The sequence below is a fragment of the Cucumis sativus genome, chromosome 3 (assembly GCF_000004075.3).
Source record: "Cucumis sativus cultivar 9930 chromosome 3, Cucumber_9930_V3, whole genome shotgun sequence".
Lineage (NCBI taxonomy): Eukaryota > Viridiplantae > Streptophyta > Magnoliopsida > Cucurbitales > Cucurbitaceae > Cucumis > Cucumis sativus.
In genome coordinates, this window is record NC_026657.2 from 28,669,107 (window position 1) to 28,691,626 (window position 22,520).

The 22,520-nt window shown below is 35.8% G+C and overlaps 2 protein-coding genes across 5 annotated transcripts; one reads left to right on the plus strand and one right to left on the minus strand.

Annotated features, from left to right (window-relative positions):
• The first annotated feature begins 1,061 nt into the window (after positions 1 to 1,061).
• On the plus strand, positions 1,062 to 10,636 carry LOC101204441 (D-alanine--D-alanine ligase). Of its 4 annotated transcripts, XM_011653539.2 has the most exons (25): positions 1,075 to 1,696; positions 2,130 to 2,201; positions 2,387 to 2,430; positions 2,524 to 2,635; positions 2,737 to 2,808; positions 2,960 to 3,022; positions 3,228 to 3,305; positions 3,402 to 3,494; positions 3,712 to 3,831; positions 3,930 to 4,016; positions 4,156 to 4,365; positions 4,450 to 4,497; positions 4,805 to 5,059; positions 5,774 to 5,880; positions 6,448 to 6,692; positions 6,940 to 7,008; positions 7,097 to 7,161; positions 7,262 to 7,431; positions 7,584 to 7,662; positions 7,945 to 8,197; positions 8,465 to 8,510; positions 8,813 to 8,921; positions 9,651 to 9,713; positions 10,068 to 10,149; positions 10,255 to 10,636. In XM_011653539.2, the coding sequence occupies exons 1-24, from the start codon at positions 1,355 to 1,357 to the stop codon at positions 10,146 to 10,148; spliced, it is 2,883 nt and encodes a 960-aa protein (XP_011651841.1). In that variant the 5' UTR covers positions 1,075 to 1,354; the 3' UTR covers position 10,149; positions 10,255 to 10,636. The 4 variants fall into 4 exon arrangements, 3 of the variants coding, with proteins under 3 accessions (XP_031738581.1, XP_031738580.1, XP_011651841.1); XR_004215313.1 differs by lacking the exons at positions 7,945 to 8,197; positions 8,465 to 8,510; positions 8,813 to 8,921; ... (1 more) ...; positions 10,068 to 10,149; positions 10,255 to 10,636 and having other exon boundaries at positions 1,066 to 1,696; positions 7,269 to 7,431; XM_031882720.1 differs by lacking the exons at positions 7,945 to 8,197; positions 8,465 to 8,510; positions 8,813 to 8,921; ... (1 more) ...; positions 10,068 to 10,149; positions 10,255 to 10,636 and having other exon boundaries at positions 1,067 to 1,696; positions 7,262 to 7,440.
• Positions 10,637 to 18,166: 7,530 nt separating this feature from the next.
• Positions 18,167 to 22,466, minus strand: LOC101204689 (short-chain dehydrogenase reductase 2a). Its single transcript, XM_004137639.3, has 2 exons — positions 19,308 to 22,466; positions 18,167 to 19,197 (listed from the first exon to the last, which is right to left on the minus strand). Exons 1-2 carry the CDS (start codon positions 19,400 to 19,402, stop codon positions 18,366 to 18,368), a joined length of 927 nt encoding a protein of 308 aa, XP_004137687.1. The 5' UTR covers positions 19,403 to 22,466; the 3' UTR covers positions 18,167 to 18,365.
• Positions 22,467 to 22,520: the final 54 nt, after the last annotated feature.

Here is a 22,520-nt window from a genome sequence, read left to right on the forward strand (position 1 = left end):
CTCAACCGTGGACCGTGCTGACTACTTCCACCAAATAAATAAATTAAAGTGATATCATTTTTTGTTCTTCATTTCTTTTTCTTAGTGAAAAGTGAAATGATTTTCATGTGAGTGGCAAACATGATTTGCAATTCTGGTCTAATCACCCGGAAGACCCGTAATTATTTTATTATTTTTTTCCTTTTTTTTTTCTTTTACAAAAAAAAGCACTAATTAATATTCTATATCTAGTCTACTAGGCTTTTACATGTGTTATATTTAAATTGAAACCAAGAAGAAAAAAATAGTATGGCCTTATCCTTATTATGCATCATAATTACGTCACTGAGGAGGATAAATTCCCTCTTAACTTCTAAAATGTGTTTCCCTCAGATTCCAAACCAAGAAAAAAATGTTTACCATTTTTATTCATTTGAAACAATAGTCAAAGAAGTACGCAAAATTTGGCTTTCCAAAACCATAGAAATATATCTATATATTTGGGTGGTGGTTGTTTAGCTCCGGATTGGCCGACACAGTCGTTGTTGCTTTGTTAGGTGGCAGCCATTGAACCAACAACGCCCATCAGATAAAGCCCCAATGGGGTGGGCTTTACCATCTAAGCCTGTTAACCTATGACGGCCCAGAAAGTAAGAGACGGTAAGATTAGATTGGAAGACGGGTCAGGCCCAAAAAAAATATTACTGTATCGCTGAAAACATCATCAATTACAATTACTCTAAAATGATACTTTCACATTTCTAATATTTATTAAATTTCAAAATCGACATATTAAAAAACATTCATAAGTACAATATTAATACAACAATACTAAACAAGACTCTAAAACATGGATAGAATTACTTGTCAACCTAAAACTTAGTATAAATATTTATAATATGATTCATTTGATTTAGGTTGGAGCTATCAAAATTTTAAAAACCTGAATCGGATACCCAATCCAATCTGAAAAAACAAAAAGAAAAATGCCAAATCCAATATCCAAATATTAAAATAACACACTCCAACCTTATGACATGAGTAGGGTAGTTGGATTATTGTGATTACATCCATTGCTGATAGCACTGAGTGAGAATGGTAAATTTGAAAACAGACACCGAAAATGTCAATGGAGAGTCCGGGAGGTGGTACTTTGTCCATTTTATTATTATTAACTTGTGGCCGTCTGCCGGCCTCCTAATCTCCAACTTCTGTTCTACTCTATACTCTACAGGATGGATACAAAGAATCAAACATCGCCTCACCTGCTTCTCTTATTCTATTCCCCTCCCTTCCTCTTAGCTTCAATTATGTCATGCTTTAACGTCCAACGATCCTGCTCTTCTCGTCTTCTTCTTCTCCTCCTCCTCCTCTTATGGCGTATATATCAACTTGTTATTATTCTACCACCTCCCACCTATTAAGCAACGTCCTTAAACCGAGACCTTCAACCTTTGCTCCAACACTCTCCTCCACCTTCCTCACATTCTCTCTGAAATCCAATAATCATACTCCCCCCCTTCACTCTCCCGAATTCCAACTCCCTCCCTCTCCCGCTAAACTGCTGGCTAATAAGGACGGTGTAGCTGAAATGGCGGTAACAAGGACGGAGAGTGAAAAATATGGAGCGTTGAGAGTTGGGCTCATCTGTGGAGGTCCCTCTGCGGAACGTGGAATCTCTCTCAACTCCGCTAGATCAGTTCTTGATCACATACAGGTATGTACCTACAAATAAATGCACAAGACTTATGTGTCCTAACTACCGTTTGAATTCAGGGAATTGGAATGAGTATGCCATCAACATGCAATACAAGATTTTGTGCCTTGACAACATGAACTATATCTATCTGAAGTGATGGATTTTTTTCTTTGTCCACGCTCTTCTCTGTTATGTGCTCGGGGGTGGATTAGCTAGGATGGCAGTTCATTTTCAAATTTCACAAAACTACTTATCTGAAGCGTATAATTCTGTTAAGAAAATTGAAACATCGCTAGCGGATTTAGCACCTTTCTTTCTGCTTTTACTGTTCCCGATGAATCCTTCAAACTTGTGGTTTCAATCGCTATTATCGAGATTAGTGATCTGAATCTACGATTTGCTGCTGCCATTAACTAGCTTTAATTTTCTGCATCGACTTTATCTACTCTAGGGACATGATTTGCAAGTGAGCTGCTACTATATCGATTCAGAGTTGAATGCGTATGCAATATCTTCCGCTCAGGTACTAGGAACCTGCATCCTTCCTTGACATTTGATCTCTGCTTTTGCTTTGTTTGCTTTCGTACTTCTCATGCTTCTAAGTTTCTAACTGTGCTCAAGCTCAAGAATGGGAACAAATCACTACGATCTTCACTATCTTACAACATTTGCATCCTGTATTCTAATTTTCTTTTTTCTCATTCATAGGTCTATTCAAACACTCCGGCAGACTTTGATTTTAAACTTAAAAGGTAAGTTTAAATTATCTATAATTGATTTTGTGAGTCTTTTTTATTTTGCAGGGAATTTAAGACGTTAAACTAATAAACTGTTCGTTTGTGAAGCCTTGCCCGCGGTTTCCAGTCTTTGACTGACTTTGCTGAGCACCTTTCTACTTCTGTGGACATAGTATTCCCTGTTATTCATGGTCGGTTTGGTGAAGATGGTGGAATCCAGGTGTAGCTTGTAGTTCTCTCACAATGTGGATTTAGATTCACTTTGTTCCTCCTGTACGTTTAAAAATAAACAAATTTTAAATGTTTGGCGATGTGTTTCAGGAACTTTTGGAAACGCACAACATTCCATTTGTTGGAACAGGTTCAAAGGAGTCTTCAAATGCCTTTGACAAGGTAGGATGATCTACTCTTCGAGACTAGAGTACTCAGATATTAACTGGATTTAGTTAGTTGTTGACTATTAGTATGTCAGAGTTTTATGCACACTGTAAAAGCTGTCTCCTGATACTATTGCTAACCTGTTGTTTCGCTTGGTAATTTGTAGTATAATGCCTCCTTGGAGCTTGATAGACTTGGATTCATAACAGTGCCTAATTTTCTTGTACAGGTAGTTTTTCAACAACCCTTATTTTTCTTCCTAGTTTAGTATCAGGCTATCAGCCTACTTGAATGGTCTTCAATTAAGGTCCTTTGTGTGTGTTTGGAAAATAAGATTCTTAAGATCTAGTTTATGTTGGTTTAAATTCAGAGTTTAGACCGTACATATCTATCCTTTATTATTCTAATATTCCAATTCATGGAACGAGGTTCAGGCTGGTGGTGTAAGTGAAACTGAGCTATCAAAATGGTTTGTGAGCAATCAGCTAGATCTTAGCTCAGGAAAAGTTGTGGTAAGCAAAATGGTCACTTGCTATGGAATCTGTCTATGGTGGGACGGTAAAATTTATACTCTAGAATATTAATTTTCTTTTTCTAATATCAATCAGGTAAAACCAGCAAGGGCAGGATCAAGCATAGGCGTGTCGGTTGCATATGGAGTGGTGGATTCGCTTAAGAAGGCGAATGAGATTATTTCAGAGGTACTATGACATTTGCTTATCCTTTGTGCTCATGCAGAGCATGAAACTGTTCGTTCTTGACAACCTTGCTTTGAAGATCACATTTTTCTCAATTGCCCAGTAATGCTAAATCTTGTATAATAGCTCAAACAGAAGTTGATAATGTGATTCTATTAACATGTAAATCAAAATGTTCGTGTCTCAACTTCATAAAACGTGCACCATTTATCTTCTATAGGAGATTGATGATAAAGTCCTTGTTGAAGTATTTCTTGAAGGAGGCAGTGAGTTCACTGCAATTGTCCTTGATGTGGGATCTGGTTCTGTTTGTCATCCGGTTGTACTACTACCAACAGAAGTATATTTTCTTATCTCAAAATAACTTTCTTGATTTGTTTTCTCCTGACGTAATATACTGCATCTTAAAACTTCTTCTCTTCTTTTGCTTTAAATTAGGTTGAGATTCAGTCCTGTGGTTTGGCTGATGCGGGAGAGAAGGATGCAATTTTCAATTACAGGAGGAAATATCTCCCCACCCAGCAGGTACACCGATGGTGTAGTGCCATTTATACTTGCATGTCTGCTTTGTTTATTCTGGAATTCACTAGTTTCAGTTCTATCTAACTCTACTAGTAATTATATTCATTTTCAATTCAATGATGAGTCTGCATTTATAAAACAGGTCGCATATCATACTCCTCCTCGTTTCCCTATTGATGTGATAGAAACCATCCGTGAAGGAGCATCTTTACTCTTCAAAGGACTTGGTCTCTGTGATTTTGCTCGGATTGATGGGTGGTATTTGCCTAGTTTCTCTCATGAATCTTCATGCTCCACGGGGAAGTTTGGAAAGACTGAATCTGGCACAGTAGTCTATACCGACATAAATTTGGTAATGGTGTTTGTTTTAAGCTGAAGTTAAAATTTAGAAGTATACTTCTTCAATGATTCCAATTGATCCTCTTTATATACACAGATTAGTGGGATGGAACAAACCAGTTTTTTGTTTCAGCAAGCCTCAAAGGTAATTCAAATACGTTGGCTTTATAATGTTATTTTGTCCAAGGAATATCGGTGGAGGTTAGTAGAATATTCCTTGTGTACTGGCTTTAGGGATTTCTGCAACTATGGAAAAAAGAAAATAGGCTCTTTAATGAGAAACTCACGTTGTTCTTTTGGTTAGAGCAACACATCAGTATTTAATAGTTTGTGTCAGAACCTCTAGTTGTTATTACTCATCTTCCTTTGCTAGAGCTTCTTTTCCCATTTCTCATATCTGTTCCATCTCAAAACCATGTACGTTATATCAAGTCTAATATACTCATTTCCAGGTTGGTTTTTCTCACTCAAATATTCTTCGGAGCATTATTTACCATGCTTGCTTGCGGTATCCCAGTCTAGAATCATTGGACTGCATGTCTGGAAATGTGCCTAGAAGATCAATCTCCTCTCAACGTAGTCAAGCATATTCTACTCATGAAAGTATTCGGAAAGTTTTTGTTATTTTTGGAGGAAACACATCAGAACGTCAAGTCTCTCTTATGAGTGGAACAAATGTTTGGCTTAATCTGCAAGCATTTGATGACGTAAGTTACCCCAATTTCTGCCTAGATCTTGGAATCTAAATGTTTAAATACGTAATAGTTGAAAGGGCAGGTGCTCAAAATTGAGATCTGATTTAATTACTTTTCAATATTATATCCTTTCCATTCCTCCCGTGATTTTGAAGCCGATCACCAAGTTTGAGTATACAATTATGCAATGATGAACAATTGCTGATCTTTTCTAGGTATAAATACTACTTTGATCCACGTACTTTGGCTTTACTTCATTTTGGACCCTATACTTTTGAAATATTCACTTTGGTTCTTTTATTTTAAAAAATATTGGACCAAAATGGTATTTAAAATTAAAACCCAAAAAGTACTGGGACCAAAATAAACCCAAGTCAGAAGTACTTGGAACCAAAATGGTTTTCTTCCCCTCCTCTCTCTCTAAGAAACATAGATTCCTTCATTGTTATGAAATTAGAAAATAATACTAACCCCAGCGCCAGAAGAATTACAAATTACACTCTATTGATGATCAAATGTTCGGTATCAAACCCAAGGTAACTGCCAAAATTGCTCATCGTATCAAGAGTTATTAGTTGCCATTTATAAAAGTTTTCAGATGTTGGTTTCTGTCTGAAGTGATGGTTGATTCAAAACCTCCAATGCAAAGTTTTACTTCATTGATGGTTTATTTCTGTGTGCATCTTTTTCCCTATTTTAGTCTGAGAATAAATTTTATGGTTACAGCTTGAAGTAACTCCATGTTTACTTGCCTCATCCATTGAGCAAGAATCTGGTGTAGATTTGGACAAAAATGAAGCTGACTTGACCTCCAAAACAGTTTGGTCATTGCCGTAAGTTCTGACTGTAGTGAATTTATGTATCTTTATCATTCTTATTGGGACATTGAGAAAGGAGGATTATAACCTTAGATGAAATTATCTACCTTTGAAATTTACAACTATTTCTGAGGCATATAAGTACTAAGTGACAGTAATCATGTCTATGACGACCATTTTAAAGAACCATAGCCTAAAATATTTAACATTTCTTTGACCTTTGAACAGGGTCAAGGTTGTACAACCGTGTCCCTGACTTCTAAAAAAATATTTAACATTTCTTTTTACTATTTATTACTTGTGTAATTAATATTTTGAAAGTCAAATTGTCAAAACACTTACTTAAATGCAAGGTACAAAACATTTAAAAGTCGTTGGCATCCAAATATCTTATTATCCTGTAAATGAAGAGACCTCTTAGAAATTTAACGTTTTTTCCCCTTCATTTTGGCATGTATCATCCCCATCATTCTAATTGAGGAGTCTACAACAGAAACAATGTCTAGAAAATGTTCAGCACCGTCCATTCAGGCAGCTAGCCCTTTTAAATTATTCTTTGACATGACTTTTCTTTCTACGCAGTTATTCACTTGTGCTGAGACACACCACGGAGGAAGTTCTTGCTGCATGTGTTGAGGCCATTGAACCAAATCGAGCAGCATTAACATCTCATCTGCGTGAGCTAGTGGTGACTGATCTCGAACAAGGTCTGAAGAAGCATAGTTGGTTTGCAGGGTTTGATATCAAAGATAAATTACCTGTGAGATTTTCCTTGGAGCAGTGGATCGAGAAAGTGAAGGAAGTTGATGCAACAGTCTTTATAGCAGGTGTTGTTTCTAACTTCCAGGTGCCATACTGAGCACCTTCGTATATGTTGTTTCTAACCACCAGGTTCCAATTCTTGACATGGTCTCCTCTTCTCCTTCATATGAGAGAAATTCTAATCGCTTCAAGAAACTCATTAATGTCTGTCCCTAGCAGGATAGAACCTTGGAATTTGAATAACAGTGCAGCCAAGTTAGAAAACATAGCATAATTTTTCTTTGTTTGACTTTTATCTTGTGAACATGATAGTGCATGGAGGCATTGGTGAAGATGGCACGCTTCAATCACTGTTAGAGGCCAAAGGAGTTCCTTATACAGGTTTGCCAAAATTCAACATTGGTTAAAGTGGACTACCAATAGTTGTGCTTTCCCTTTTACACTTAGTATTTCATTTTCTCAACTGAAGGTCCCGGAGTGGCAGCCTCTAACATATGTATGGACAAAGTATCAACATCGTTGGCTCTAAATCATGTACGTTAACCATCTAATTGTTATTTTTAAAGAGATCCGATTTGTTATAATGGATAAAACCAGCATATATTCTGTTTTCACAAATTATCTTTATGAATAGCTTTCAGACTTCGGTGTACTTACCATTAAAAAGGATGTGAGGAGGAAAGATGATCTCTTGCGTTTCCCTATATTAAATGTATGGCATGACTTAACCTGCAAGCTTCAGTGTCAATCGTTATGTGTTAAACCAGCTAGAGATGGTTGCTCGACCGGGGTTGCGAGACTATGGTAAAAGATGTAACATGCTGTTGTCTCTTTGCTTTCTCTAAAAATTTGATTAACCACTTGAAATATAGGAAAATTTTCGCTATTGTGTATATCAAATTATACTAGAAAGACATTTTTGCATTTACTTCCATTTGATTTATTTCTTCATGCAGCTGTGCTGATGACCTTGCAGTGTATGTGAAAGCATTAGAGGACTGCCTCGTCAGAATTCCTTCTAATAGTTTGTCAAAGGTACAAATAGTTATGTTCATCCCTAGGAATTTTTCTCCATGCTATGTTATTCAAAACCAAAAGGACAACATGTTTTCCTGTTTGAGTGCCAGTAGACTACCTTACAGAAATAATAGACATCCGGCATTGAAAGGAAGTTTGTGCCTTAGGGTAGCTATACGAAATGTGGACAATTAATCGCTGTTAAATATGCATCTTTTCCTTATAAGTCAGTTTTCGGTTATAATTGTTGTTTTCACATTTTATTTAGTGTTAAGTTATAATGCCATTTTTGAATTATAGGCACATGGCATGATTGAAATGCCAAAACCACCTCCAGAGCTTTTGATTTTTGAACCTTTTATCGAGACCGATGAGATAATTGTTTCATCCAAAACTATCGATGCGTCTGAAAGACTTTTGTGGAAAGGTCAGAGTAGATGGGTGGAAATCACTGTAGGTGTTGTGGGAACACGTGGATCAATGCGCTCATTGAGTCCTAGTGTCACCGTCAAGGAAAGTGGGGATATATTATCTCTTGAGGAGAAATTCCAAGGTGATCTATTTTTTCCTTTCAAACCAAGATGGAATTTTAATATTTGTTTGTAGTTCTGTTGAATTGGGCCTATACAGAATACAGGCTGTCTGTGAGGGTATCAAGCAAATATTTATCAGAAACAAGTAAAAATTGCTTAGTTTAATAAACACCAAGTAATTAAACATGACGGGATGCACTTTCAGCATGTGATAGAGAGCTATAGATGCTTGATTCCTTAACTTTAGTTTCTTGAAGTGGTCAATGACATATGCGCCTAATTGACAGGTGGGACTGGCATCAATTTAACTCCACCACCATTATCGATTATTAGGTTTGTGGTGATACTTCATTCTTTAACAGAGTCTCGTTTTAATTATTGAAACTAGAGTAGCTTGCTCTGTCTAATGGGTAGCTACTTTTCTTTTTTATACAACATTAGTTTCTACTACTCAGTACTATTTCATATAATCATATTAGATGCTATACTTCAGCTGCTTCCTCAATTAAACTTTGAAAGCATAAAATTTCTCCTGTTTGTGAAAAATATATGTTTAATATTTAAACACTACATCAAGTTGCTTCTCGGTTTTCCTTTTTACACTGTATTTATGAAGGTTTTTCTTTCTACGTAAGTAATGAATCGCTGGGGAAGTGTAAACAACATATTGAACTGATTGCAAACGCACTACAGCTGGAAGGATTTTCCCGAATTGATGCATTTGTAGATGTTGACAGTGGAAAGGTAATTCATATGATGTTTTCTCCTTGCGTGGCTTTTTCCATTCATCAAATTGTCCCACCAAGACAATATCGAATCGTTTAAGATTTATAATACATCAGGGGAGGAATTCTTTGCTTTCTCGTTAACCAAAATATCCTACACATTTTATCTCATAAAAACAAGTAAGGGATGCCCTTATTTGTTAACGAACTTTCAAGGATGTTTGTCCAAGTATTTGGGAACTTAATCAAAAGATTTTGAAACAAAAGTCTCTTTTTGAGTTTAGGCACATTGGAATGCCTTGAATTCATAATGCTCCTAGTAACTAAGTACGGGTTTAAGGACGGCGTGCGGTAGTAGGGGATTTGGGGGCAACACCCCTAAACCTATTCAACTCTTCAGTTTTTTTCGTAATATTTAACTTTTATGTATATATACATATATAGTTATAGTTATTTACGATTATGACTTTAGAGTTTAGAAAAGTGTAATATATAAACATACACTTTTATATTTAGAAAACGTTGCAATAAATATTATTTTCCTTGACTCCGTAGAGTTAGCTAACACAACTGAATAGTAAACCACGCATCTCTTTTTACTTATATAGTATTTTTTACTTGTTAACCACGTATCTCTTTTTACTTATATAGTATTTTTTACTTGTTAATTTTGTGACTTCGTAACAAAATTGATGATGTTTTAAATTGTCATATTTGCTGACACCCATTGCGGTTGGGCTGTTCTTAGGTTCTAGTTATTGAAGTTAATACAGTCCCTGGAATGACACCTTCCACAGTTCTCATCCACCAGGTAATCATTAGATTGATGCATTATTTTTCTTTAAGGATTCGTGTTCTGTCAGTCGTAGAACAATCAATATTTTTCGAACACTAGCGACCCTTTTAAATTCCAATTTTAATTATTTGACGTGTTCTTCTATTATGATCTAGGCTATCATTATATTATAATTTCTGGTGTAGAAAAAGAAAAACTTGGAAAAGAATCCTTTAAATATCAAAACTTGTAAACAAGAAATTTAATTTGGAGTTGATCCCCAACATCATTTATGCCGATTTTAGCGCAACCATGATGCATGCAAACATAGAGCGTTTTCCTCCCAACTTCTGAATGCTAAATAATCATGTGTCGTTCATGCACGCACAGGCACTTGCGGAGACACCACCTGTATACCCCCACCAGTTCTTTCGCAGATTGCTTGATTTGGCATCGGAGAGGTCAACATAAAGTATGGTCATTTACTCGTGATATTTAAGTGCTCTGATTCAATAAATTCCTTTCTAGTCCATGCTTTTTCCTTTATTCCCTCTTTTTATCTTTACTTGAAAAAAAGGGGCCTGCGAACGTATTGATGAAATAAGATTGAAAGAAGCATATGAAATACCACCCACGCCTTCAAGAAACGGACCGTGCCAGAGACTTGCCATTCTCGACCTAATTCACTCTCATAAGTTGTAACAAAGGATTAGGCGACTCTATGTGTTCTGGGCCCCTATATCTTTAGCCCATTTAAGCTTTTCTTGTGGTATGCACGTCTGTTCTTGAATGAAGGCATGATTTTCTTTCCATAGGATTCCCCATCATTTATTGTATTTATTGTCCTCCCGAAGGTTGTCAATGGACCCTTTCCCTCAACTTGCAAAATTCTATATGATAAAATCGTCTTCTGTTCTGGTATTCTGATTGGTCCGGATGCGTTAAGTTATATATCTAAATGATTTTATATTTATATTTGAAGGCGTTGAGAATCTTATGATGGTTAGCTAGTCTAGCCTCCTGCTACATGGATCTATCTAAAATTAAAACATACCAAAGTCTAAATTTCATCTACGGCCCAAAGTGACTTCACATTTTATTTGGGCAAATTTCAAAACCATCGCAAACAGTAGTGCTTCGTGGTTCCCCAAAATTCTCATACACTGGAGTTTTGACCTTGGACTCTCTCTATCATCAACCTAGGACTAACCAAAAATATCAAAACCTCAACCTTAAATTAAGATTGATTTAAATTCAAATCAAAGAGATGAGATAGTGGATTCCACGGATCGTCTAGTTTTTTTCCTTTTTTTTTTGAAATTGTCTAGTTTGCGTAACTTGTATTTGTTTTACGTAGATGATCCCTCAGATTACTTCTCTTTCCAACATTTACATACAATTTTTAGCGAGAATATTAGGCTGGCTAAGGAATATCTGGCGTTTATGGCCAATGATACTTGCTAACTTGGTGAAGACTTGTAACTTGTAAGTGGTCGAGTGGTATAAGGCACGTTCGGTCGCAAGGATTTTCAAATACTACGTTAATAGTTTTGAAAGAAAAAAAAAGGTAAGTCGAATAACGGTTAAGTTGATCCTATGTCCACGTTCAACCCACCAAACTTGACCCGACCACCCACATCACATCATCCACCGTCACGACTTGATAGAATGCACAAACAGTGGTTGAAATGGGATGTATTTACATATATTTGGTAGGGAAATTCTGGGCAGAATGGTAAACCATACAACCCCAACAATTTAACAGAAAACTAAGCAAAACCACATAGAACTTAGTTAGATGCCAAATCATTCCCAAGGCAATTGTTATCAATAAACCCCCCGTCTTCACCAATTGGAATTATCAACCATTCATCTGCAAGCGAGGTGTGGTCACTCGCTTCTAGAAACAGTGCTTCTCCACTTTCCAAGCCATCCTGACACCGAGTCAATACCATTGAACTCATCCCTACCGCACTTCCACTCCCTGCATTTTCATACTCCGTGTCGTTGCTGATATTAACATCCAAAGCCTTCAAAAATCCAAGCCACCAGGCGTAAGAAGCTTGCCCATCTCCCCATTCAAAAATTTCCTGCTCTTCCATTGGCGCCACTGGCGAACGCACCACAGAAGGTTCTGTGGTTGACCATGTCGGTTGAGGAACTGGCATAGACTCCATTATCGAATAGCAAAAATGCTGCGAACCTGAGACTATGGGCTTTTTCTCAAACTGAAAGACATAGCAGCCACTGGGTTCAGCCATAGAAGTCGTCGTGGAAGATGAAGACGACAACGACGATCTATGAAGTTGCAAAGCTTCAGCTATCTGTCTTCTAGCCTCCGCCATATTGATTACAGCTTCCGTTGGAACCTTTCTAGTGTGGGACCTTCTTTTCGTAGGCTTTCGGGGAAAACTTGTTCTTTGCGACATCGTGGGTTCAAAATAGCGGTTTGAATTGAAAGGAAACTCATTTCGGCATGGCCATGACCATGAGTGAACCAGAAAAGATATGGAATTTAAAGGATAAAGACCGAGAGGAAAATAACGTACAAGTATTTGAGAGCCGGAGGGAAGGGAAGGGAGGGATGGGTTGTTTGTTTTAAGACTTAAGAGAGGGTCAGAAACAGTAACATGTAAAGCGACACGTGGGGTACCAAATGGGACACATCAAATCTGACTTTTAAAGTTGAGAGTCATTGTCTCTTCAAACTTTAAAGTGTGTCTGAAAAATGGGGCTAAAGAGCTAAATCGTACTCTACTGACCTTTTGCCTTTAATGGAGGATGACGATTCTGCTAGAAACGCCTGTGGCTTCGAATCCGAATCCCACAGCACTGTGTGAGTTCGGAATGCCAATTCTTCCAAGTGTAATCTTTAACTTCTTAACCACCTCTTTTTTCCACTCCACCGCCGTTTCCAATTTGGATTGGATTCACTGTTACTATCAGAACAAATTCTGGAAATTAGATGTTCTTCTGATATTTTTTTTCCAGTAACAGTCCCATCATTTGAAATCATTGGTTAATTCCCGTTGAACGCTACTGGAATTGTAGCGGTGTTAGTTTTATTTTGTTTAATTATAGAGAAGATTCAAAATTTTATCCCATAGCCATAAGTTGAAACCTTCTAGATTCGAGACTTAAACATACTTCAAGACATTGAATCGCTTGGATCCTGCATATTAAGTATTAGTAACAGTAACATTTACCCTTTAATATCCTACCAAATTTAAGATGTTCAAATAATTGGCCTGCAAGCTTTAATTAAAAAGGCCAAGGAAAAAATCATTAGAAACTTAACTAATCAAAGGTATTGATTTTACCGCTCACAATTGAGATCAACCAAGCATAGGGTCCAGATTTATTAATTATTATTATTATTCTTATCAATGACAAATACTCAAGACTGTATGATATAATATTACTTTATTTTGATTTCATGTTATTTTAGAAATCATGAATATTTATAGAAAAAAGTTCAATTACTCAAAATGCTCAAGAGTGTTATAATTGTGCCCTTACATTGGATGGTGGTGATTTGTAAAATAGTTATATACGTGGCAAACGGTTACCATTGAATAATTTAAGAAGTTATAGGTTAAAATGATACTTCTAAAATCACTAGGAATAAATTAAACTCGAAAATATTCATATTTGTACTTCTTTAATTAATCTCTCACAGTTTTTTAGAGGAATTTTTCAAAGATATATGTGAGTGAGGATGAAGTATGGTTAAAAAGTACAAACATGAACATGAGTAAGGACGAAGCATGAATTCTAGGATATAAAAAGTATGGTTTAGAAATCTTTAAAATAACTTATTATCAATATCGATAATGTGCACATTTTTTTAGTGGTTCAATCATAGGAACTTCAAAATTAAGCATGATTAACTTGAAACAATTGTATATGTCGGGTGATTTAATGATTTTTCTATGATACATTTGAACGAAGACAAAGCACATGTTGAAAAAATCAATAGTAGGATCCATTGTTTTCATCAGGTTCGGCTAGAGACCAAAGGTCTTGAACGACCGATCCGACAGAACGACTCAAAAGATAAAGAAGTATCGTTAATTTCTTCATGCTCATTTCAAGTTCGAAGTACCAGTTGTACAAATAAGAACCCCCTCCCCCTCTGTTACATGATTTCTTTTTCGTATAAATTATAGATAGATAGAGGATCTACGAAACAATTACTTATAAGTACATTTTGTGCAAGATCTCTTTCTATCTGATAGAAAAAGGATCGGTTGTCGAATTCGGATTCTAAATATTGGACCTAGAGTTGTTACAATCTCTCAAACATGTTTCAAATTCATTTAGAAGAGGAAACCATCTACTAATAGGTCAAAATGAACGTATAAGGATGAAGATCAACAAACATAAGTTTTGGAAGAAAGTGAACAAGTGAAGGGGAAAGATTTCAATGAATGAAAATTCATATGTACTTGAAGGGATGGTGTTGTATTTTTATCTCTTGGTTCAACACATTTTATGGAATAAAATAGTAATGAATTCGAATATGTTGGTGCGAACATGAAACATTTGATTTTTGGAAAGATCGAAGGGACTTCCAATTCCATTATCATAGAACAAAAATGAAATCAAGGAACTTCGGTGACTATTATTGAACATTTTGAAGAAGTGGAATAAGCAAACTCATGGGAAGCAAAAGTGGCTCGAACATATTCAAACCTCTTTGTACTTGATACTGCTATTGGAACTCGCTTATTTCTGTACCAAGAATAAATATTTAAAAGTAGCCTCTGATGGAGCGTCTACAAAACCTTTTTGTGGAGAGAGTTCTTTTTAGCGAGTATTTACACTTGATATTTCCTACCCAACTAGAACTGGCAGGACCTCATAAGTAAATTCACAATTTAGTGTACCTTTCACATGCCTCAAAATACGTTTTGCAACAGTTTAAGAGCAACACAAGTTTGTTCCTTGAATTGGAAAATTATATCTGCTGAGAAAGTTATATGTATGCAAGTAATGGTTTAGATGCAGCAACTGTATTTCAAGATTTTGTCAACTCTGCTTAGTCTGGAAATCTAGACCAGTAAATACACTCCATCACAAGATATTGTATCAATATTGGTTCAGCATTTGGTTTGGTTGCAGCAAAAAGCAAGCTATCCCACATTGAATGTGTTTTAGATAACACTTTAATTATGCCTATTTCATATCTCTTAATTCGTTCTAATTTCGTTACACTCATCGAGCAATTTGGAGTTATTTAGAACACCATGGAAGGATATGGTTCAAATTAAAGATAATTTGACCTAAATTAAGCAACAGAATTATGAAACAGGGGGAGTCTTTAAGGCAGTAGATTGTCTCAATGTTGAGATTATTGAACTGATGCAAGTTTCTGTATTTCCGTATGTGCTAGCCTAGACATTATTGCTGCTGTTTTCTAATTCTAATTAAATAAGGTGTGATATGGGTGATTGTAACAAACTTTTAACTTATGTACACACTGACTGCTTTAGAAGAATCTTGTGATTAGTTTTAGTTATAGTGTTAGTCAATGTGTATGGCAGTGCAGTCCACGTGGGGTGGCTCATTGTTTCGTCTATAGGTTTTGCAATGACTTTTAGCGTAGCAGAGTTGATTGGATCTTGAGTCAAGTTCTCTGTTTGCGTAACATGAAAGCAAAAGAAAATGATAGAGACTTGGCTTTCAGATTCTACGGTGCGGTGCCTAAAAAATCTCACTACTCCCATTATCTCCTGCCCACTAAAATACAAATTCAATTCCATTTTCGATTTCACATATGTTTTCTAAATCACTTCACTAACCTTATTAATCTTCCTCCCTCCTTTCCCAAGCTGTTACAACTCAAAATCCTAGCAACCTCATCAATTAATTTTGTCCCAAATACTCTACTCTTCCTAACAATAATACTATAATAATTATGCCACCTAATTTCACGCTGACCTTCTCCCAACTTGCTGGGGCAGCTACGATTTGATCTCTTTTTGTTTAATTAATTAATAACCTAATCTCACTCCCACTTTATTTAATTAGAATTTAACTTGTTATTTTGGAATTTGGAGTGGAAGTGTGGGGATTGAATCTTGGTCTGGTGGTAGAATATGTGTTGTGCGTTGATACCAGAACCAAAAAGCCCTGACCGAAAGGGGAAATTAAAAGTAGCATTTTCTTCCAAAGCAAGTTGAGATCGGACTCAAAAGGAAGTGGAATATTTGAATTTTCATTGGGTCAAAATTCAAAAAGTCTGGAGAGGGAGATGGGGAATTTATTACTAAAGCTGCCTCAAAAATATTGATAATAGGCGCACTTGGAAGAATTAAGAAACAAGAACTTGGGCTTGCATTTAGGACTTTTTACAACTTGCATATCTTTCCAACAAAACAGGTTGTCTTTATCATGAGCAATACTTTGGTTTGTGGCATTTCATGATACATCCCACTCTATACACACACAAAAAAAAAAAATTGTCTGTGTGACAAACTATGATTTAGATAATCAAGTGTGAAATGACAAATGTAGTTTAAGATGAGAATTTGGTGGACTAACCACATGGATTATCACAGTTACCAAATACAAATACCAAAGTCAGAAATATATTTATGCATCCATGTTGTTAGTGGTAAATTGGTCAAATAAATGATTGAATAAATTAATGTCCCCTCCTAGTTCTGAAAAAGGCATGTTTCATACCCTCTCTTTCACACCAAATTTGGCATTTAACATAATAATATAATGTTAATTATTTTCTCTCTCGTTTTGCTGTACGACTTCCTGTTTGTTTGTCCACTCGAAAAATACCCCTCAAGGATGTAGAGAGATGGAGATAGAGATAGAGAGAGAGAGAGAGATCCACTTGACGATGGTCTGGCCTGGGTTATAAAGTATGAGGAGTATTATTTTATGTATTGTCATTTGTTATTTATCATTTGTTTTTTTGACTAGCTGTTCAAAACAGAGTACAATTAATCGTAGATGTTAATATTTGTAAGAACCTTTTTGTCTACTTTACTTGTTATTTTAATGTTTGTGTGTATTGATAAAAAGAGTATTATACTTGGTAGTTCTGGCTGGCATTTCTGACTTTTTCCTTTTCTCCCTCCTTTACATATCTCTCTATCCCCACCCTGACCTTCCCTCGCTCACTGCCCATTTTGCACTAACCTTTTGCTTCTTTCTATTTCGCTTTCTTCTTCTTCTTTTTCTTTTTAATATTAAACTCCCAACGAGGAGCTTTTGCTTGTTACCTTTTCCAAGGAAACTCCAAATGTCCTTCCAATCCTCACAGCCTTCTCTCTTCCTCCATTTTGCCTCTCCTTCCCTTTTCATCTTTCCCCCACTTATATTATTTTTCATGAAAATTTCCTACTACTCTATAGTAAACTTTGTTAAACCGATATATGGAACATGTGTGAACTATTTAGATATTTATGGTTTGAACTTTCCACTTCTATTGTACCGAAAAAAAATAATTGTCTAAACCAAACATGTTCCTACTACGTGATTCACCTGAACTCCAAAAGTCAAAGGAGAGGCTAAAAGGTGTGTACAGCACATAGCATTGAAGAAAAAGAAAATACTACAAAAGTTAAAACGCAAAATTTCCTCTTGGTAGAGTCGTAGGCTACCAAATCCTTTGTATGCCAATTACGACCTTTCACTTCCATTTTTATTCTATTTATATTTTTGGCATTTGGTTTGGCCCACTTTGATTTCAAACTAAAGGGGATCCCCTTAACAATTTGGGGAAATTTTCATACTCATGATTTGTGAACAGATTCTCAACGGAACTCATGAATGAACTAGGACAATGATTCATTTACATCTTCTATTATTGTACTACAAAAATTGTAGTTTTTTCTCTTGGAAAAAAGATTATTATTTTGGAAGGTTTAGTCCTCCTTGTTGATTAGGGATTGTCAGATTGCAAGTCTCTGGTTGATATGCTTAATCAGTCTCTGGAGTTGTTTTATGGAAAGTCTGATCGGCAGTGGAAAAGATAATTAGAATCAGGTTTCGGTCTTTCCAAAATAAATGTCAATTCAGGTTTGTCTAAGGGATGACATTTGTACCCAATATCACCTCTCCTCTTGGTTTCCTTTGGGCTCAAGTCCTTTTTACCAAAATTTAAAGTTCAAATCCCATTTAAAAGAGTTGGTGCGCTGCGTGACAATAATATTGACTTTATTGTATGGAATCACATGTAATAGTAATATACCCTCTTGCAGGTAAGGTTTTTTTTTCTAAATTAAATTGAATCATTGACCTCTGAAAAACACCAAAACCAATAGAAACTCTTACTAGTCTAAGAAAACGTCATCCTCAACGACAAAGACAATTACTGAACAAGAATCTCTTTCTATTCTATCATACAATTTCTATCTAAAATGATTTTAATTCAATCTCCATCTCTACTGTTCTTCGATGTTTTATAACTGTGTTCATAAGGAGCAATATTTTGTTTTAAATTTTGGCTTTAGATACAATACAGGTAGAACAACTAACTCTAGTATTTGCATATTCATTCATCTATATATATATATTGTACTTCAAATAATTATATAAGAACAAACAAAACAACAATTAAAAAAATAATAATAATAACAATTAATCCTATCCAAAACTACCAACCAACAGGCATATCATGAAATACCTGGAGAGAAAAAAAAAAGAAGAAAGAAAGAAGAAAAGTTACAAACCAATACAATTCCTAGAAGTGGTAACTCCACCATCAACGACGAGATTATGACCACTGATGTACTTGGATTCATCACTGGCGAGGTAAAGGGCGGCTTGGGCTATGTCCTTCGGCTTCAATGTGGGGCCCTTCAGATTGGCTAGACCCCTAACGAACTCCTCCATTTTGTCCACCTCCGCCGCCGACGGAACCCCATAGTTCATACATTCCTCCTCCTCCTCTACGTCAGCTCTCCACGCATTCACGAGCATGGACGTGGCAACTCCGAATGGAGAAATGCAGTTGACACGTATGCCGTATCGGCCGAGCTCGCAGGCCGTGTTCTTGGTGAGTCCGACAATGGCGTGTTTAGATGCGGTGTAGGCGTGCGGGCCCAAGCCTCCCAAGACGCCTGCCACGCTGGCAGTGGAGATTATGCATCCGGTGGCTCTTGGGATCATGACGCGCGCTGCGTGCTTGATCCCCAAGGCAACCCCCTTCACATTCACGCGCATCACCCGCTCGAACTCGTCGGGGTCAAAGTCAAGGATGCTCTTGTGGGAATTTGATTGGTTGCCAAGAACACCGGCGTTGTTGAATATGATGTCCACCTGCCCGTGAAGGCAGACGGTGGTGCTGACTAGATTCTCCACGTCATCCTCGGAGCTGACGTCACAGTGGACGAAGGATACTGGGGATGGAGAAAGAGTGTTGGCCAAAGCCTGCCCCAGGATATCCTCCACATCGGCGATTACTACTTTGGCTCCGTGTTTGGCAAATAGCCTAACTGTAGCTTCTCCGATTCCCTTAGCGCCGCCGGTTACGATGGCCACTTTCCCCTCCAGTCTATAATTAACCAAAAACTAAAAAAATTACTACGATCTCTTAAAATAAAAAATAATAATAACAATTGCATTAGTATTACAAATAATGAATGAATGAAAGAAAAATTGTACCTTTTGTGGAATGGTGGTGGAGAAGAGCTATTGTCTCTAACCAAGAGGTGAATATTGGACTGAAGGGATTGTTCAGGAAGCACTTGGGCAGTCATTATTTTGCTTTACACACGAACTGTAGTCTTAATAGAAAGAAAGGATATGGAGAATTAGGTGGTGGCCGTGGGGGTGGGGGTGGGGGAGAGAAATGGAAATGGGTATTTATAGGAAGAGAGATTTGTGAAAGTTGGTGACTAAATTTTTGTGTTGTGTGTGTTGGGGGTATGGCTTCAAATTTCAACGAAGCTTCCTTTGTAGTGATTTTTCTTTTCTTTTTCCATTGTTCTTCCAAAAGAAAATGTTGGTAAAACGCTATTATAGTATATAATACAAATATAAAAGTAGTATAAGATAGGTGGTCCATCTATTTCGTTGAGATGATCAAACAATTGATGTTTGAGACAATCATATCCTTCCCTGTTCATTTCTTCCCATTCTTTTGATTGATTACCTTTAAACCTATTTAAGTTTTGGAAATTTTTTTAAATTTTACTTCTTATTTTATTATTATTTTTGTATAAAAAAGAAAATCTCCTAAAGTTGTTTAGTTTTTATTAACCAAAGAAAATATCTCTCTAGTCAAGTGTAAATTTTCATTGGAGTTTGTGAATTTATGTACCAAAGATGGGTAATAAAATAAGACCACATTGCTCTAAACTTGGTACATACATAAATTAATTAAAACCTTCTTCTCTCTAGAAATTTCATTTCTAAATTATAAAACTTCAACTTTCACATGGTTATAAAATAATGACTTAATCCATCTATATCTCCTCTACTCCTTATTTGTTGAGAAAACGTCCAACCCTTACTTGGTTTCTAAAGATGGGTAACAAAAAGAGAATGATGAACAATGGGGGCATTTCCCAAGAATATGATTTATGGTCCTTTTCCTTTGGAAGTTAGGACTTGGGAGGGTGAGGGTTAAGGGGGTTAGGGTTTAGGGGTAATGGAAAAAGAGATAGGTAATAGAAATATAGAATAGGTGTTGTGTATAATAAAATTGAATATCAGAAGATTCCTTTCCTGTCAACAGCTAAACCCCCCTCTCTGCCTGCCTGCTTGCCTGCCTCCCTCCATACCCTTTTTCAACTCCCAAACTCCAAAACTCTATAATAATGAATTTTGTACTTTTCCCTAAAATCTCTAACTCATTCTATTTTCCATTTTTAATTTAAATAATACTTTTCTCTTTCTTATTCATACTTAACCAAACCAAGATTTCATATCTTACACTTCTATACTTCTTCCATTTCATTCACATACAATACCCCTTTTCTAAAATTAATTAATGAAGATCCAGCTGTACACCTACAGTATTTCCTATGAAATCCAGTATGTTGTTTTTTCTGCAAAGCTTGGAGAATATTGCAACAACTCATTCCATTTCATTATATTCAAAATCAAATCTATACTACAATAAGATATAACTTGGCTGCTGCTGCTATATGTTGCCTTTTAGTATAATAATATTTAATACATCATCCATCCATGAACATGAAACCTTGGGTTGGGAGGAGGGGGGGTGTAGATTTGAAATAGAACAAAAAGGTGGGGATGAAGGGTAGATCTAGATTTTGTTTGTTTAGCTTAACCTCTACTACTGAGGTATAGCCTATGTTTTGGGTCAACCAGATTGGAATTGGAGTCAGTCAAATGGGACTTTCGATAAATAAAATAAAATCATATAATATGAATAGTCATTAATTACATGGGACATCCATGATTACGAAATGACAAACTACCCACGACGACTAAACTTATGATAATGACAACTACAATATCAACCATCATACGTATAACATATTCTATTCATTGCTATACTTCAAAATTTATTACTATTACAAATACATTTCATTATTATTGCTGGTGAGTTACCTTTATTTTTTAATTGTTTCATAACATATTAGTCTCAATCTGAAAGTGAATTGAAGAGTTAGGGAGGTAAAAGCCAAAGGTGGAAACAAGCTACTGTGGGTTGAGAAATGGATTGAAAAGGGAAGTGTTTTTCTTTTTTGCTACCTGAGATTCTCCATAATCTCCCAATTTTCAGCCTACAAGATTTGATTTCCATAAACTATAACATAAGAAGAAGAAAAGGCTTAATTGTTTATGTTTTTGCAACATTATAATATCCCTTGCTTTTAATTATTTTATATCTCCTCCTCCATCATTTCCTCCACACCCTTTTCATTTAGAAAACTCGAACTAAGAGTCATTTAATTTCCACTATCGATAGCAAAGAAAGAAAAATCACACATCAATATATGATGATAATGATGATGAAGATGATGTTGGGTCGATTGTAGAAATTAATATACTCTTCACATTTCACGTTTTGTTCATTTATAAATGTACAATAATGGCCCTACACCAGCCCCAAAAGCTACAACCAATAACGAAATTTATGAAATAAACTAAAAATAATAATACAATAACATAATGTAAAATTGATTGATAACAATACTATACATTAAATTCACGTATGTTCAACTAATAACATATGTAATGTAAATATGTAATGGGTAGAGAGATGTGACTGATTGGTTGAAATCAACCACTTCACTTTACTGATTGTAAGGAAATAATAATATGATAAGGACTGTTTGGCATTTCAAAACTTCATCTTAATATCCAAATGCACCAATCCTTGAATCAATTTTTTTTAATTTCAAATTACAAATTGAAGAGTTATAAAATTTGGATCCCAGGCTCATGGTTTTCTTTAGTTGATGGAGATTTAATGTTCTTCCCTTTTCTTTATTCAATAATTATAAAGTGAAGTCCCAGTGGCTGATAGACTCATAAAAGCTAAGCTAATCCTGAAGATAAAACCAAAATGATCCAAACGATAATGATGAACCCTCTCCTCTATCTTCCTTTTCTTATTACTTCTCAATTACTTCAAATTACCATTTTTTTTTAATCACATTTTAAAACTTGTTTGAAATGGTATAAATATTATCATATTCAGTGAAAATTGATTTAGTTCTTCAAAACAAAACAAGAATTCAGTATTTAAAATAATAAAATTATTAATTTATGGTAAAAAGAACAGATTATTTAGTTTCAAAAGTGACTTTAAAACAAGAGAAGAGGAGGTGATAAATACCTGGATGGATTGGCCCAAGCTTCTGCTGTCAGATGGCTTGCTGCTGCTTTTTCCACAAAATA

Coding starts and splice junctions, on each gene's coding strand:
- LOC101204441 (XM_011653539.2), top strand. CDS start 1,355: ATGGCGTATATATCAACTTGTTATTATTCTACCACCTCCCACCTATTA. Junction 4,017..4,155: donor AATATCTCCCCACCCAGCAG/GTACACCGATGG, acceptor TTTATAAAACAG/GTCGCATATCATACTCCTCC. Junction 4,498..4,804: donor TGTTTCAGCAAGCCTCAAAG/GTAATTCAAATA, acceptor ACTCATTTCCAG/GTTGGTTTTTCTCACTCAAA.
- LOC101204689 (XM_004137639.3), bottom strand. CDS start 19,402: ATGACTGCCCAAGTGCTTCCTGAACAATCCCTTCAGTCCAATATTCAC. Junction 19,198..19,307: donor CCACCACCATTCCACAAAAG/GTACAATTTTTC, acceptor GGTTAATTATAG/ACTGGAGGGGAAAGTGGCCA.